Source organism: Centroberyx affinis, unplaced genomic scaffold (genome assembly GCF_046629955.1).
Source record: "Centroberyx affinis isolate AG114_WGS23_722 - 3 ecotype Tasmania unplaced genomic scaffold, CSIRO-AGI_Caff_v1 ptg000647l_1, whole genome shotgun sequence".
NCBI classification, from domain to species: domain Eukaryota; kingdom Metazoa; phylum Chordata; class Actinopteri; order Beryciformes; family Berycidae; genus Centroberyx; species Centroberyx affinis.
In genome coordinates, this window is record NW_027279273.1 from 218034 (window position 1) to 236545 (window position 18512).

The window sequence follows — 18512 nt, forward strand, 5'->3', positions numbered from 1 at the left end:
GGAGACAACTTGCCTCCATCTTTCCATCCAAACATGCTGCTTTGAGTTTATTCAGAGAGTCAGTTTATTCAGCCTGTTCATTCAAATCTCCTACAGGATGGAATAAGGTTGGTTTCGCCCAGTTTCGAACCACAGACCTTTCGTGTGTCAGACGAATTTGAGAAGCTACAGCAGGGAAACAGCGCCCACCAGCCCATAGACTCCCACGTTGTGGCCAAAGATATATCGCATCCGTAGAGTTTTAGAACTCCCATAGAGAATGAATGGAAACGGATTTAGAGGGTTTAGACAGGAAACTTCTTCCTTCCTTCCTTCCTTCCTTCCTTCCTTCCTTCCTTCCTTCCTTCTTTCCTCAGTGACATTGTGTGTGTGTGTGTGTGTGTGTTTGTGTGTATGTGTGTGTGTGTGTGTGTGTGTGCGTGCGCGTGTGTGATCAAACCGTTCAAACTTGTTTACATGTATACATAACATTACTCACCTGATGTGTATAAGAAACTCTTTTTTTTTATTTTCTTCCGCTGCAGAAAGAAAGACAGACGGAGACTTGTAGCTCCACACTGGATCAATTTGTGGTTTTCAGTCTTTGTGTCTCATCTGACCTGATCCTGTCTGTCTCTCCTCAGAGAGACTTGTGGAAACAGTTTTCTCTGACCAGACAGATTGAGCGGCCAGATTACAGATTATGACAGATTACTGCCATGTTTGACCACTAGGGGGCAGAGCAGAGTTTTCCACCTTCATGTCTGTGTAAACCATGAAAAATCTTTTGTGCTGCTTGTGCATTTGTACATTGTGTTGAATTTCTGTCTTTATTATTAAGATGAATTGTCTCAGTTTCCCCTGGCGATTAATGAAGCATCTTTTTATCTTTTAATTCTTCTATTTATCTATGTATAGCAGTTTTTTAATACATGAACTTTAGACTAAGTGTGGTGGATGTTTTTGTGTGTGTGTGTGTGTGTGTGTGATAAAACATGTTTGAACCTATGGGACCAGCCGCTGCTCATGGAGCTGAAGACAGTTTCAGTGTTGAGTGCATTAAACACAAATTCACTGCTGATGGTCTGATATGCATCAATGCACATCGGTGCGTCATTTATATCAATGGACTGATCAAGCTGAACTGTCTTTGACGAAAATTATAGAATTTGAGTCTGGGTTTTGGCACTGATGGAAGAACAGAGGAGATTTTGTGGTCCTGATTACCTGTCTGTATTTGTAATTTTTAGTCCAAGCTGCTGAATGTGTTGATGACATTGACATGAATGATATCAGGCCTACGCTCTTTATATACTGTTGACCCTATCTTACACCCAGTGCAAAGTGGCGCAAAGCGCAGCGCAAGAGTCATTGCTAGTTTCCGACCGACGCAGTTGTCATTTTCACGTCCAGCGCCCACGTTGTTTAAATAGCAAATGTACTTGCGCCCATCTTTGCGTCCATGGGCGTGTTGGTCTAAAAATGAGGTGTGGTCAGGCGCATTGTTGGCGCATTGCTATCTTGAGGCCGCAGAAAGCGATTGCGCCATTGACCAAACCTGGTCTAAAGTCTGGCGCAGTATTTTCTTGCTATTTAAAGGGCGCATTATTCAGATAGTAAGATGCGTCTCTCTCTCTCTCTCTCTCTCTCCTTACCATGCAAAATAGAAAATAGAAATAGGATCATCTAGCCTACTATGAAAATTTGCACTTTACTTCGTTCCTGACATGTATTTTGTTGCCAAATTGCCATATGCTTTCACCATTACGCAATGCCAAATGCCAAAAACTGTGTCCCTCTCACCATTACGCAGTGCCAAATGCGCAACGTACATGTCCTGTTAACCATCATCACACATTGCCAATTGCTAAATATGCAACCTACAACCAAGAAAAACAACACAATAAATATGTAAAAAGCACAGCCCAACAGAAAGTCATGCAAATAAACTGCAAAGGCATTTTACCTTCACCCAATGCACACACACATCACCATCGCGCACGAGCAGATCCGTTACCTCAGCAGAAAACCATTCGTTTCTCCAACTTGCCGAATCCGCCATTTAAATAGCAATGCGCCAAGGTGCAAGCGCACCTGGCTCTTAAAGGGAATGGGAGATGACACTCTGATTGGTTGAGTTCATGTTACGCCCAAAACACACCTATGATTAATTAAGGGACGTGGGACAACCCCTTTGCGCCTTGCGCTTTACTTTGCGCCCACATTGTGCGTCGTTTAACTAGCAATTTGGATTTGGACACACCCTAAATGCACTTGCACCATGCGCTTTAGACCATGCGCCATGGATCGTTTAAATAGGGCCCTAAACCTCTGATTAAGAGTAAGATTAAGAAGCACTGTATTGATCCCCTAGGGGAAATTCTGGTGTCACAGCAGCAATGTACAGTACAATAGCATAACAAATTACAGGAAAGGTAATAAGGAATATAAATAATGAAAATAAAAATAAAAAGTATGATCATCTTTCAAAAGGCAAATATAGATTTTTTCATTGCTTCTTTATATATTAATTATAGATACACAGAATGGACTAAAAAAATAAAAACAGGATATTTGCTTGTAAATGAAGTGGACTCAAAGTCTTCTGTCCACCAAAGTGTCTATACTACTCTTCACCTCTGATTAAAGGGACATTCAACCAGAATTAACTTTTAGATTGTTATTCTTCAAATTATGAAATTAAAAAATAATATGATTTCTCAAGATCAATCAGAATGCAATCCTTTGACATGACAGACTCAATAAGGAGCTGTCTTTGCTTTGATTGGTCAGGATTGGTCCATCAGCTGCTGGTTGGATGTTGGTCGACTGCCTGTTGGAAAACTTTTACACAAAATGTGACTCTGCTCTTTCTTTAAGGTGACTTTGTATTTTGCTTTCTTACATTGTTGCATGATGTTTCTCTGTGACTTTTATGTTTGTCATGATGCTGCTTTCTTGACCAGGTCTGCCTTGACAGAAGAGACACAACTTATAAAATAACTGAAAAATCTGTTTATTTTAAGGAAACATAAGTATATATTAAAGTCAACAAATTATGTTCAAAACTATGCTTGCTTGAGAAGAAGATCAAACAATGTTCATTTAACTTTATTTCTGGGAAACAATTATAGTAAACAAGACAGATGTTTAGCTGGGAGTGGTGAGATTCACTTTCCATATAAAATGTCCATGTTCCTGTACATGTGCGATGTTAAAACCCTGTTAAGTTACCCAACACACAGAATGCACTCTATTTACAGTGACTGATGGATCATGATTGTTTACAGTGAAATGAGTTGTAAACTTATATGAAAATACAAACATTAATATTCTGTCTTTAAGTGTGTGTGTGTGTGTGTGTGTGTGTGTGTGTGTGTGTGTGTGTGTGATCCTGTCCAGAGTAAACCATCATTTCAGCAGCTGTCTTTGGTCAGCAGTGTGAGTGTTTCTCTCTCCCTCCTCAATCTGACACAGAGATACTGAGGAACCAAACCCAGACCAGAACCTAAACCCAGGATAGAGTGGTTCAGTGAATGTGGAGTGGAAGGTGTGGATATGGATCAGTGTGTCAGAGGAAACTCTGTAGAAGGACAGAGAGCCAGCAGGCCAGTCCAGATACACTGCTACTCTATTAGAGACAGAAGAGAGGGAGGAACTCTTGGCTGTACTTCTGTTATTGTGCCAGGCAGAGTAACTATAATCAGAGCAGAACAGACTCCAGGACTTTTCATTCGCTCCAATCCAGCAGTCAACACCCTCTCCTCTCCTTCTGATTCCTCTGTATGTCACTCCTATATAAACCAGTCCTTCCCTCTCAACCTCCCAGTAACAGCGACCAGTCAGACCATTTCTACACAGCAGCTGATACCAGAAGTCAAATCTCTCTGGGTGATCAGGATATGGCTGCTCCTCTCTCACTGCTGTCACCTTTCTGTTGTCTTCAGACAGGAAGAGGTTTCTGTTTACTGTGTTTGGGTCCAGTGTGAGTTCACAGGCATCTGATGAGAGAACAAGAAACAATACAGCAGCAGCTTCTCATCTAATAGACCTGTTGTGTTTATTATTTGTTGAATTATTAACAGTTTGACAATTATAGACTTTCATGATGTCACATTGTGTCAGCCATCCTCTGCATTCACAGTAGGATTATAATGAATGGACGTCACATACTGCTGTGTAAATGAACTTTCCATCATTAACAGGTATTTATACAAAAACTAAATTAGATTTAGACTGATATATATATATATATATATATATATATATACGTATATATACATATATATATATGTGTGTGTGTGTATATATATATATTTCATTATAGATATAATGACAATTCTGTATTACTATTATTTCCTAACTTATTCGGTTGGTGTAACCTATATTCACAAAATGCTTCATACATAATATTAATTACAATTAATTGCTTTCAATTGATGCTCCTCACTCGTTTGTTCATAATAAACGTCATCGTGCTTGTTTAATTTAGTGGAGAGAAAAAGCTGTTGAACTTGGGAGCAAACTATTTGCTTTGGCAGACAGTGCTTCATTGGATTCTTGTATAATTAGATAAATAGTAAAATTAAGTTCATGGAGTAAAGAATGTCTCTGTAGTCACACAACAGCTATATGTTTAACAGTGGGGGGTTCAACAGTTAAAAGCAGCTTAGAACTTACAGAAGAAACTAATTTAAATAGTTGAATGTGTGCTGCTGTGTTATGAAAACTAAATACACACTTACACTTCGTTACACCTGGTTTCAACCTCTGCACTCCACCATGGTCCACACTGGGGAATAAACAAAGTCAGACCAGCAGATTCTCTTTGATGATGGAAACATGGACATTTAATAACCTTCCCTATCAATGATTTTCAATACAGCATCAGTCATAACTCCTGTTAAGCATTAATCAATATTCCTCGGCTTCTCAGTGTGACAGAGAAAATGTGTGTGACTCTCAGCCTTCTAGCAGACGTTGCCTCTCCATACCTGAGAGAGTCCAGTCTCCAGTGTGGATCCTCCAGTCCAGCAGAGAGCAGCTTCACTCCTGAGGCTCCTGGATGATTGTAGCTCAGGTCCAGCTCTCTCAGATGGGAGGGGTTGGAGCTCAGAGCTGAGGCCAGAGAAGCACAGCCTTCCTCTGTGAGCAGACAGCCTGACAGCCTGCACACACACACACACACACACACACACAAAGCAAGGTACATGTTAGATTTCCTCATTAGTACACTACTCTCAAATTAATTGGGATACTGCAGTCTAATGCTAGCAAAAACTGATCATCACAAATACAAATAGTTGATCACATGATCTGCTTTGTGTTTTCATTTGGCCCAGTTTCAGAGTTCTTGACTGAATTTGTGACAGAATCTTAGAAGTGCTTTCTGGTATTTTAGGTCTCAACAACAGAGGAAGCAAGGAGAGGAGATAATTAAATCTAATCAGGGAAAGCAGTTCACAGAACATAGAAAGTAGAGCTAAATATTGGTATCACAACTGGTTTGAGAATCACATGAGCAGACAAATCCTACACAGGTTAGGTGTTTATTTTTTAGGTCTATTAAGACCAGAACCTCATGACAACTGTGATGTTGTGAGGTTCTTCACATACTGCTGCTACAGTTTCTTCCCCATGGCAGTGGGGCTTACAAATACCCGTCTTTCACTGACTCTCTGAGCACAATTCCATACAAATTGTACATCTGTTAATACACAGCCGTCTGATTCTGATTATTCAGTGACATTAACCTGCATGTAAAGCAGGATTTAACTGGTCATGTGTTGAACATCATGAGGAATCCTGACCTGAGAGTTTCCAGTCTACAGTGTGGACTCTCCAGTCCTGCAGAGAGCAGCTTCACTCCTGAATCCTGCAGGTCGTTGTTGCTCAGGTCCAGCTCTCTCAGGCTAGAGGACTGGGAGCTGAGAACTGAGGCCAGAGCTTCACAGCTTCTCTCTGACAGCTGACAGCCGCTCAGCCTGAAGGAGAGTTAGTGATGAAGAAAAACAAGAACTTTAAAAATATACTGTATGTAATTTTTTCCTTCTGTATACTGATTTGGAATGGATGAATACCAAATGTTATGCTTTAAAAAAAAGCCACAAAGAAGAACAGTAAGATATATAAAGCAGATTGTAAGTGTTTTAAAATTCCATAGTCCAGAGGCCCTGATGGCAAATGTGTTTTCACCTTCAGTGTTGAGTCTAGACTGAGGGAAAGTCAGAAGGAGCTGAAGATCTCAGCTTCCTCTCCGGATCACAGGGAACTAAGAGCTCTACAGTGAAACTCATGGACAAAACTAGCCATGCTTTAAATGTGATCATGAAATCTTAATATTAATTCTGTATCTAACTGGTAACCAGTAGAGAGATGCTAAACATGGGCATATGAGCTCTTCTTAGCACTAGTTAAAATCCAAGTTGCTTGATTCAGAACGAGCTGGAGATGTGACAGTGAATTATAATGGAGACAGGAATAGAGAGAAGTGCAGTAACTTAATGACATGTATCAGAGCATGGGTGATCACCTCTAAATCCTCCATGTTCATGGATGTGTCTATGAATTTGGATCAGAAAAAAACAAGTGCTGGAAAATTCCAAAACTTTCTATCCAGTGAAATTGAAAATACCGATGCAAAATGGCTCTGAAATCCTGATATACTGTATAACTTGCATGGTCACACTTTGCAGATTGAAGAATCCTGAGAAAGAGACTGGACCTTAGTGTCAAGTCAATAGAAATTTGAATGGATCTTACCTGAGGGTTTCCAGTCTAGAGTGTGGACTCCCCAGTCCAGCAGAGAGCAGCTTCACTCCTGAATCCTGCAGGCCGTTGTTACTCAGGTCCAGCTCTCTCAGACTAGAAGACTGGGAGCTGAGAACTGAGGCCAGAGCTTCACAGCTTCTCTCTAACAGCTTGCAGACACTCAACCTTAATGGACATGAAAAGATATGGAAATGTTATTCTCTTATATTTAATGTCATGATTGTCTGTTTTTTGGACACTGCTTCCATATTACTATTACTAATGATTAACTGTATTTATGTTGCCCTTAACTAAAAGCAGAGTTGACATTGCACTTTGCATGGTGCTGTAGCTCACTGAGGTGATTTTGATAAATAACTCACCAAAATTTTTTTTTTTCAATTTGTTTTAAAAGATTACACTGAATTAGCTTAAACCCCTCAGGAAAGCATTCCATAGATTAGGGGCCCTGATAGGAAAAGTACAATCACCTTTAGTCTTGAGTCTAGATTGAAGGAAAGTCAGAAAGACCCAAATATCTCATCTTGCTCTCTGGCTCATTGGGAACTAAGAACTCTGCAGTGGAACTCATGGACAAAACTAGCCAAGCTTTAAATGGAGTCAGTGAAATCCTAATATTAATTATATATCTAACTGGTAACCAGTGGAGAGATGCTAAACTTGGGGATATATGATCTCCTCTTAGCACTAGTTAAAATCCAAGCTGCTGTAATCAGAACAAGCTGGAGATGTGACAGTGAATTATGATGGAGACAGGAATAGAGAGAAACGCAGTAATCTAAATGACATGATATCATAGCATGGATGATATTCTCTAAATCATCCAAATTCATGTGTCAGAAAAAAACACATTCTGGAAAATTACAAGAATTTCTTTTGAGTAAAATTGAAAATACACATGTCTAATGGCTCATTGCAGAGTCAGTTTGCAGATTCAGGAATCCTGCAAGAGACTGTTTTGAGAAATGTGTCAAATCAATTAAAAAACAACTGTGAATTGATCTTACCTGAGAGTTCCCAGTCTACAGTGTGGACTCCCCAGTCCTGCAGAGAGCAGCTTCACTCCTGAATCCTGCAGGTCGTTGTTACTCAGGTCCAGCTCTCTCAGACTAGAGGATTCGGAGCTGAGAAGTGAGGCCAGAGCTTCACAGCTTCTCTCTGACAGCTGACAGACACTCAGCCTGAAGGAGAGTTAGTGATGAAGACAAACAAGAACTTTGAAAAAAATAATAATAATACATATACATATACATAGACAAGAGCTGACTAGCTATATTCTTTTTTTTTTTCTTGTGTAGAATGTAGTCAATATATCCAGTTATCTGTGAACCTACACAGATTTATTGGAGGCTTTGACCACTGGCAGCAGCCTCAGAAGAGCCTCCTCTGAAGCAGAGTATTTCTTCAGGTCAAACACGTCCAGCTCTTCTTCTGCTGACAGTAAGATGAAGACCAGAGCCGACCACTGAGCAGGGGAGAGTCTGGCTCTGGAGAGACTTCCTGGTCTCAGGTACTGTTGGATCTCCTCCACTAGAGAACGGTCATTCAGCTCATTCAGACAGTGGAACAGATTGATGCTTCTCTCTGGAGATGGATTCTCCCTGATCTTCTTCTGGATGTACTGGACTGTTTCCTGATTGGTCTGTGACCTACTTCCTGTCTGTGTCAGCAGGCCTCGTAGGAGAGTCTGATTGGTCTGCAGTGAAAGACCCAGGAGGAAGCGGAGGAACAAGTCCAGGTGTCCATTTGGACTCTGTAAGGCCTTGTCCACAGCACTCTGGTAGAAGATTGTTTCAGATTTATTTTCTAATGTGTGCTTGTCTAACATGGCTTCTGGCTGTTTTGTTTTTTTCCTGGTTATTTTTTGTTTTGCTGGTTTCTTGAGCAGGGAGAATGGACCTTTACTCATAAACCATTCTCTGGACAATATTGGTTCAGAATGGTCACCAGTGTGGGAGGTTGATCGAGTTTCTGACAGTAGATTGACACCAGAGTCAATGAATGACAGAGAGACATAAACAGCAGCCAGAAACTCCTGAATGCTCAGATGGACAAAGCAGAAGACCTTGTCCTGGTTCAGCCCACGCTCCTCTTTAAAGATCTGTGTGAACACGCCTGAGTACACTGAGGCTGCTCTGATATCAATGCCACACTCTGCCAGGTCGGCTTCATAGAAGATCAGGTTGCCTTTCTCCAGCTGCTCAAAAGCAAGTTTTCCCAGAGAGAGAATCATCTTCCTGGTCTCTGTATTCCAGAGTGGATCTGTCTCAGCTCTCCCATGATACTTGACATTCCCCCGTTTGGACTGAACCACCAGGAAGTGGATGTACATCTCAGTCAGGGTCTTGGGCAGGTCTCCTCTCTCACTGGTTCTCAACACATGGTCCAGAACTGTAGCAGTGATCCAGCAGAAGACAGGGATGTGGCACATGATGTGGAGGCTTCGTGAAGTCTTGATGTGGGAGATGATTCTGCTGGCCTGCTCCTCATCTCTGAATCTCTTCCTGAAGTATTCCTCCTTCTGTGGGTCAGTGAAGCCTCTCACCTCTGTCACCATGTCAACACACTCAGGAGGGATCTGATTGGCTGCTGCAGGTCGTGTGGTTATCCAGAGGTGAGCAGAGGGAAGCAGTTTCCCCTTGATGAGGTTTGTCAGCAGCACATCCACTGAGGTCGACTCTGTAACATCAGTCAGGATCTCATTGTTCTGGAAGTCTAGAGGAAGTCGACACTCATCCAGACCGTCAAAGATGAACACAAGCTGGAACTTGTCAAACCTGCAGATTCCTGCTTCTTTGGTCTCAGTAAAGAAGTGATGAAGAAGTTCCACCAAGCTATACTTTTCCTCTTTCAGCAGATTCAGCTCTCGGAAAGTGAATGGAAATGTGAACTGTATATCCTGGTTGGCTTTGTCTTCAGCCCAGTCCAGAGTGAACTTCTGTGTTAAGACTGTTTTCCCAATGCCAGCCACTCCCTTTGTCATCAGTGTTCTGGTTGGTTTATTTCTTCCAGGTAAGGGTTTAAAGATGTCTTCACATCTGATTGGTGTTTCTGGTCTCACTGGTTTCCTGGATGCTGCTTCAATCTGTCTGACCTCATGTTCATTATTGACCTCTCCACTCCCTCCCTCTGTGATGTAGAGCTCTGTGTAGATCTGATTCAGAAGTGTTGGGTTTCCTGCTTTAGCAATCCCTTCAAACACACACTGAAACTTCTCCTTCAGATTGGATTTGAATTCACATCGGCACGCTGCAGCAAGAGTTTCTGAATGAACAAACAAGAATAATATCAATAAATGTCTGTTATATTAAATGTGAGAAATGTTAACATTTTCCTGATAAATTTGTTGATTTCACAATGGCATCGATTTATCTTATTACTGATGAGTGGAAAAACGGGTCCTGACTGTGTGTGCAGCTAAATGTTAAAGGCAACTTTTGGTGTGTTGTTTTTTTAATGTAAACCACTGTGTTCAGCATTTTACACAGACATTAACAAATCAATAATTCAAACAGATTATCCATGGGGATTGTGCTCATTTTACCTTCCAATCTGGAACTGAAGAGATGTAGTTTTATAAATGTCTGTATTTACAGCAGAGGTTAGAAATGCAAACATTTCCATTTTCCACCATTTCCCCTTTCCATCATGTTAAACCCGTTAAAAGCCTCTTACTGCTCTGCAGAGAGTCAGCCAGCTCCTCCTGCTTCATTCTCCTCAGGAACTGCAGTGTGATCTGCAGAAAAGTCTCTCTGCTGCTCCTCCTCTGCTCTTCCTCCTCACCGTCCACCACCTCCTCATCCTCCCTCTGCCTCTCTAAGCATTCTGGGTAATCTGGACTCAGAACCCTCTGGAACCTTTTCAGCTCGTTCTTCACAAAAGTGACAATGTTCTCCTCAAGAAACTGGAACAGAATATAATAACAAATGAAACTTCCATATTAAAATCTGGACACAAAATCAGACGCAAAATCAAATCCATCTTGCAGAGACTGAAAGGGAGTGAAAGAGACTGAAACCCTAAAGAGTGCAGCATGGAGACTTTAATGACCAGAATGATTGTTTTGCATTTCACTTGATGGTGAAGTAAAACAGTGATTCTCAACCTTTTTCATATCATGGACCCCTACTTTATTCCACATTAGGGCCACGGACCCCCATTTGATGAGATTTTGTCTCTTGAACCCAAATCTGAGAATATTTTTATTGTCAGATATGATTTTGTCCAGAATCCCATGACTATCTGTATTGTAGGTAGAGAGATAACAGAGAAACTATGACAGAACAGTCATTCTTCTGCATTCTCTAATTGTGTTAACTTCTTGTAAATGAAATAATGGTGAAGTTTAACAATTCATCAATTTGCTGGGGACCCCCTGGAACCCCCCTCAAGCACCCCTGGTGGTCCCCGGACCCCACATTGAGAACCACTGAAGTAAAAGGTGTTTTTATACATTTACACACCATAAATATGGAGTCCAGGTCTGTTTGATGCTCCTGGGCAGACTGACCACTGGGAACCTCTGACCTCTCCTGGTGGACTCTGTGGAGAAAACATGATGTATTAGGTCATATAATGTCACACACACACACACACACACACACACAGGTGGTTAAAGGTTTTGTGGTCTCTCATGAATGATGAACTCTGCTCCGATTATTGGATGTTGTTTTCAAAGAGGAAATTCAATCCACAGAGTATGAAGGCCGGATCAATTCTATATCTGATGACTGTGAATCTGACAGCAAACATGTTTTTATCATCAGTTTTAAATAAATACCTTTTCTCAGTAGAGTGATGTCCATCTTTGAAGAGAATAGGTGGCTCCATAGACCAGTCGCTCTTCATGGACACACAGCTGGGTTCAGGGGAGTCTGGTCTCTCCAGCTGGATCCTGATAGAAACATATCATGAACATAGTGAAGATATCTGTGTCTTTATGAAGAAGGCAATTTCACGTTTTTATTAATCCTAACATACAGAGAAAATAATTACTTACTTATTTTCAGAAGGATATTCATCTTTAAATTTTAAAGGTTGATCCATAGACTTGTCACTCTTCATGGACACACAGCTGGGTTCAGGGGAGTCTGGTCTCACCTGCTGGACTGGGCTTCAATGCAACAGAGACAGAGCTTTTACTCTGAATAATGATGTTGTAATGATTTCACAGCTGAGCTCTGAGATGGAGAACAGTCATGGACAGTTAGAGATCCTCATCTTACCTCTCAGTTTTGGTCCGGCTGTCATGTTCCCCAGACAGAGTGGTTTTAGAGGGAGGGAGCCCCTCCTCACTCTCCTCAGACTGACTCATAGTAGAGCGAACACCTTTACACAAACACACTGGGCTGATTCATGACAACAAGGTTTCCATCTCAGGATATATTATTTCAAAGGCTGATTCTTCCTGTCAGTACCATGTCACATATACAGACTGTAGTAATACTCAGACCACCTGCCCTTTACATCAATACACTGACCAGGTTCATAAGCCTCTGGGACATGGACAGGGCAAAAGGGAGTTGAGTGAACGGAAGTGTATTTTAGTCAAATTTCAGATTTTAGTATTGTCAAGGTGTCAGTGTTTTGCTCACTTGGTAAATCAACAGTGGAAGAAATGGAATGCACTTCAGTCAAGCTTATCCAACCTGTCAGACTAGTTCTGAGATTTCCTACATATTTCACCAATGTACGGAGCCCCTCTGGGGTCACATGGTACAAATCCGTTCGCACAGTTTACAAATCCGTTCGCACAGATTTACACATCGAGGTTTTTTTTCTACCATGTGACCCCAGAGGGGCTCCATACCAATGAAATGAGTTGAGATTACAATAAAAAGTTGGTCATTGTAAAGAAATTGATCTAAATTGAATCTAAATGTGCGCATCATGTCATGTCTGTCATTTGGCAATACACAGACCAGTAAACAGCAGCATTTTACTCAATCTGACAGAGACAACTGCTGTGAAAACTAAAGTGAAACTTAAAATTCTACAATTTGCTCCAAACTCAAATGTGTTTAACAGTATTTATAAAAAGTAACTTGACAGTTTTTAGTCTGAGATTTATAAAACTGCTCAACACTCAAAAGCACAGAGTACAGTGCAAAGTCTAACATCCCCCCCCCCCCACACACACACACACACACACACACACACACACACACACACTCACACACACACAAACACACACACACACACACACACACACACACTCACTGTAACAAGTAAATTATCAGCCTGTGGAAAAACTGTAGGTTCTTTACCTGGTGAACTCACATCCTGATCAAATCAAAGAGACTTTCTAGCTTCATCTGTAGAGGAAACACTGAGAGAGAAGACACTGCTTTTTCTCCTTTGTCAGTTCTGTTTGTATGTGAACATTTCACCTGAAGGTGTGGTCACATCCTCATAACTTCTGAAAATGTAGCATTCCTCCATACTCAATGAGAGACTTTAATGGTCTCCTTAGAAACGAGACATCTGGTGGCAGAAGAGCAGAATGGCTTCCGTAAGGCCAGGGCTTGTATTGACCACATTTATTCCATAAAGAAATAGATTACAGAACAATAAAACTACTTTCTAGTTTTAGAAATGTAGTACCCACCCAGGGCTCCCAGCCTTGCCCGATATGGTGATTTATTGTTTGCAAATCACTGTGTTATATAATCTCATGTGGGATGGGCCATTACTGTAATTTCACATGACACGAAAAAAAAATGTATTCATTAATTCATTCATTAATTCATATAATAACTATAATAATCATATATAATATAGCTGCAAGCAGCGATTGAGGGGTCCAAGCACAATTTGATAAGACAGACAGATAGACAAAACATTACAGAAGGTAGAAAAGGCAACCAATTGCCTTAAAAAAAAAAGTAATGCCATAGTTGAAAAAACTAATTTGTTTGAGTGAAATGGACTTAAGTGCCAAGAGGATTGGAATTGTCTTTTTAAGTTCAGTACACTTAAAGTGAAGTTATTCTAACTTGAAATATTTTGTAAAATCAATCCCTTTGCCCAGTTATTCATCTTGGCATCTTAAGTTACCATGACTAAATTTCTCAGTTGCATTTAGTTTCCTTTCATTTTCATTAAACTCACATATTTAAGTTAGAAAAAACTTAAAATATATTCTCTACCAAGACTTAAGTTGTCAACTGCATTAACTTGTCTTTCCCATTCATTAAACTCAAATATTAACACAAAATATATTCTCTTTCTCTGTTTTATTTCACTTGTTCAAAGTTAAAACCAACAGTTTTAACAGAGTGTTCCTGTAGAGTGCAAACTGCTGGGAGAATACTGCTTTTCTAAACTCAAGCCAGACATTTCAATCAAAAGTGCTGAACAAAAAGGATTATGGCATGCCTAGGCCTGAATTCTATCTGCTTTGGTCATGAATGCACTTAAAATGGTCACTTCAACATATTGTGAACATTACTACAAGAATAAGAACAGCTTACTTTGACATTCTCTTTCACGTCAACAATTCTCTAATCTTTAACCATCTTTTGAACCATCATTCAAACAAAAAAATGGCATTCCATCCATGTCTTGACTACACTACAACTTTTGTTATTGCACAGACTTATATTTGTTGTACATGTACATGGAAAGTAGGGCTGGGCGATAATTCAATATTATCGTTTATCATCTTTCAGTGGAATCATATCGTGATGATATGAAGATATTTTAATATCGTGACACACATTTCTGCTGTCTAAATTGATGATGACAAGCAAATTTTACTTAAAAACGGATCAAATTAGGTATGGTAGGAATATTATTTGAAAATTTCAGTTTTGTTTGACACCACACCTCTCATTGAACCATTCGGTTCAATGAGATGAACATTAATTTGATTATTTAACGTGATTTTGCATACATTAACCATATCGTGATATATACTGATATCGAGAAAAATCCTTATGATTATCATGATATTGATTTCAACCATATCGCCCAGCCCTAATGGAAAGTGAAAACAGGAATCAATCTTTGTAAAACTGGATTTAACTTCAAAATCTTAATCTTAATTCTTAAAAGTTTAAAACACCTACATTTAAAACGGTTGCTTTGTTCAACAAAGTCAGTTCTGACCAAAAATCACACATTGCAAACAAATTTGCAAACACATTGCATTATATTTGCTCCAATCAGTGTAGTCTAGATGTGCAACATAACAAAATAGGCACTTCACATCTTGTGCAATCATTGCAATCATTGCAATCCTATCTTAGATAGCAAGCTCATTTTTCTGAGTTTGAATTTTGGGAATAAAGTGAAAAGTGTTTTTCATGTACTTTGGGTACTCCAGGTGCAGTCCATAAATTAGGCCAAATAGGAGGCACATTGCCTGTGTTAGGTTGTACCCTTCATCCATGACAACACTACCTTCCAAGACGATCCCCGCTCTTGATGGGTTGAGGTGAGGAGACGCCAGGTTTTGGGCCACATTTTCCTGCTGAAGGCAGGGGATTCCCATTGGAACATGAGCGTGTGAGTCCTCGTTGTCAACATCCTAACAAAGAGAGAACGAGAGATCGAGAAAAAAAGAAAGAGAGGACAAAAAAATCATTAACATCATTGCCAGTTAACAGACTTTGCATAATTTGGAACACTACCATCTCACTTTCCCAAGCTCTGGAAATTTGGCCTTTCACCCCTCAGACCATAAGGATGTCAAAGTGCCACAAAATCAGATCTGGAAGGTGTGCTTGCAACCACAGACCTGAACTTACAAAACTAAGTTTACAAGCACAAACCTAAATGCACATACAGCTTTGTGACATATTTAAAATTCCATAGTATATAGCTTTAACACATTACATTTACACATTACTCAATATGCTGTTATTGCCTGATAACAAAGGTAACTAAGTATTTGTAGTAGTATAAGTAGAATCATGACGTTTCTGTCAAGGTTACAAGGTAAGTAATTACAGGTATCACAAAGGTGAGTATATAAGTAGGTATTTAGGTGATTATTAACATCCTAAGGTAAGTATGTATATAAATCACGGTAGGCATGATAAAAGGTAGGTATAAAAGAGATCACTATAACAGGTAAGTAGTAATGGCTTATTAGTAAGTTATGGCTTATAAGCTTAACTTAACTGTAGCTTAATATGTGTGTGTATGTGTAGAATGTATAATATTACTGACGGAAAAGACACTTTGGCAGCAATTACACAGAGGAAGGAAAAAAGTAAATGCATTTTACAACTAGTAAACAAATTGCATGATTGTCAAACACAGCGATTACTTAAGATAACTTATGACATGGTCCTCGTTAAACTGATGTTGAACGTTTGTAGTACCTTGGGCTGTGTGGCTTCCTAGCCATGATATTACCCCAAAATCGTTAATTCTCTGTTTCTCTGGGGCTCCGGTGGAGGAGATTGGAGAATTCAGTTTTTTTCTCTTTGCATTCACTGCCATTGTATGGCGAAAAAGGTCTGAAAATAAATAAAACAAAGCAGATTCTGACAACAAAAAAAAAATAGTCATTCAGATTTTTTTTTTACATGAATCGCTTTCTTCATGTTTATTAAACCTTTCAATTTGAACAAATGCAACACCACAAATCTTCGGACTGGATTTCGGTGTTACATGATTACGTTATCGATTTCGTTTATGTGCTATAAGTGAGATTTTCAGACCTGTTACGCCATACAATGGCCAGGGACCCAGCCTGACTGGGATTTATCAAAACTAAGTTATCTGCATAAACCAATCAAAGAGATGGGGCGGTTATGACGATAGAGATACAACAAGGTGTGTGGGAGAGCAGGGAGGGTGGGATTGTTGTCTCTTTCTCTGTAGGTAGTCTATGTAGGGTGTTTTGGTCCAAAGTTAAGAACAGCATCTTTAATAGCTTAAGAATTTAAAAATTAAAGTTACTTATGAGGCAGATCTTGAAGAAGTGAGATGGATCATCCCCCAGAATGACCGGAAGGCATCTGACGTCTGTTGGCTCAGTGGTCTGGAAGGTAGTGCATATAGAGTACAACACACACTCAGGAAATGTCGTTCACAGTACATGAGGAAACTAAATCATGCATTTTTTTCTCATGAAAAATCAACCCACCTTTGTCTGTCGTAGCAGGTCAGCCAAAGGTTGGCCTGTAAGGCCTCTCTTCTTCCTAAAGATGTCCATCAGGCTTGGACAGAAACGATCAAGGGCATTGAAGAATTCTTCTTTAAGATTTCTTCCCACCACCCTGTTGAACTCCAAGTAAACCTGAAACATAAAAAGACAACAAGCCCTTGTTTCATGACATGCTTGTTGAATGCACTTGTGTTTCTCTTTTAGCTGTCCTTTATGCAGGTCCACCCACATGATTGGTCCAATCCTTCTCACCTGCTTGTTTGATTGGTCTACTGTAAATCGAGATGTGAACACCAACCAATCAAACAAGCAGGTGAGAAGGATTGGACCAATCACGTGAGGACAGATAAGAGAGACACACAAGTACATGCAACAAGCATGGCATGTAACACAAGGCAAAAAAAATACAATGAAAATCCTCTACTGAAAAGTTATTTCAACATTCTGCATAGTACACATGAGGCACTGAAGAAAAACTAAGCTTTTACTGGAAAGTGCTCAAATAATAACACAAACCTGGCTTTCTGTGAAGAGGGCTGGCCAACGTCGAACCATCTGGCTAATGTCAGGCTTGTCCTTCACAAATACTTTTCTTCTAAGGGTAAATGTCACATCCATCTCTTTTTTAATAAGGGATCCATTTGGCTTTGTCTTCATAATTTCACCAACCATAACCTGTCGAGCCTCTTCAAGGCTGGGGTCATCCATTCCCTCTGGAAAGTCAGGTAGGAAATTGATTTCCCCTTTCCTTGGCTTCTTGATATGTGTGTTAGGAGGCTCAGCGTTGGCAGAGTGTTTTCCACGTTTACCACCATTAACAAGTGACATCAAGTCGTCCCAACTGGCGCATCTTTGTCCTGTAATTCCCCATCTTGAACTTAAGACTGTTTTTCCATTCATCCCAGCCAGAAGATGACCCTGGTTCTTTCAGACAAGGGTGTGCTCCTACCAAGGCTTTTGCAACGGCTTCAAACCCTTCTTTCGTTGGGTATGCTTTAAAGCCATTCATGGTCTCAGCCAATTTCTCAAGGATATCATGTTTGAGCTCTTTTGTCACTTTGAGATAAATAACCCTAACCCTAACCCTTAGATACACCAAGTTGCCTTGGCGGAGTCTATATTCTACATCTACAGAAAATTTGGGAATCTCAAATTCCTCTGGCCATTGTCTTTGTCTTTCCAGAGATGAGGTGGATAGGATGTCTGTGTCTGCCTGGCTGTTTGTGTCACTATATACTTCACTTGTGGGCACTGGTACGAGTTCAATCACATGAATAATTTTGATGGTTGGTTTCTCTGGGATCTCAGAGATATCTGTGAGGTTGCACAGTTCATGTTAAGTTCAGGGTCTTGATATTGTAAAGTGAAGTTGTAATTAGCTCCAAGAGCACCTCTGATCCAGCCAGTCAAATCTTCAACTGTGTTAGGCTGCGTAGCCATTGTCATCTTCCTTCCCTCAGAGACAATAACCCTCATGGTCAATTTCTGTTGCATAGCCATCTGGGGAAAAATGATCAACAGAAATTTAGCAAATAACAAATCACTGGAGTGCTACCATGACTAATGTCTTTGGAAAGGACAAATCTAGATTTGATCCCACAACCTTCCACATGAAAGGCAGATGCTTTACCTACTGAGCCAA

The 18512-nt window shown here is 40.2% G+C and overlaps 1 protein-coding gene across 2 annotated transcripts; it reads right to left on the bottom strand.

The window, feature by feature from the left end:
- Positions 1-3084: 3084 nt before the first annotated feature.
- On the bottom strand, positions 3085-13116 carry LOC139643748 (NLR family CARD domain-containing protein 3-like). Of its 2 annotated transcripts, XM_071519008.1 has the most exons (13): positions 13017-13116; positions 11976-12078; positions 11750-11863; positions 11531-11644; positions 11214-11292; positions 10426-10654; positions 8085-10014; positions 7758-7931; positions 6742-6915; positions 5790-5963; positions 4974-5147; positions 4725-4771; positions 3085-3980 (listed from the first exon to the last, which is right to left on the bottom strand). In XM_071519008.1, exons 2-13 carry the CDS (start codon positions 12062-12064, stop codon positions 3391-3393), a joined length of 3888 nt encoding a protein of 1295 aa, XP_071375109.1. In that variant the 5' UTR covers positions 12065-12078; positions 13017-13116; the 3' UTR covers positions 3085-3390. The 2 variants fall into 2 exon arrangements, with proteins under 2 accessions (XP_071375109.1, XP_071375110.1); XM_071519009.1 differs by lacking the exons at positions 6742-6915; positions 7758-7931.
- Between the last annotated feature and the right edge of the window lie 5396 nt (positions 13117-18512).

What these genes read in the sequence shown, in the direction of transcription:
- LOC139643748 (XM_071519008.1), bottom strand. Translation starts at nt 12,064, where the DNA reads ATGAGTCAGTCTGAGGAGAGTGAGGAGGGGCTCCCTCCCTCTAAAACC. An exon ending in ACCTGGACTCCATATTTATG is followed by an intron (nt 10,655 to 11,213) that starts GTGTGTAAATGT and finishes ATTCTGTTCCAG; the next exon opens with TTTCTTGAGGAGAACATTGT. An exon ending in GAAACCAGGTGTAACGAAGT is followed by an intron (nt 3,981 to 4,724) that starts GTAAGTGTGTAT and finishes TTCTCTCATCAG; the next exon opens with ATGCCTGTGAACTCACACTG.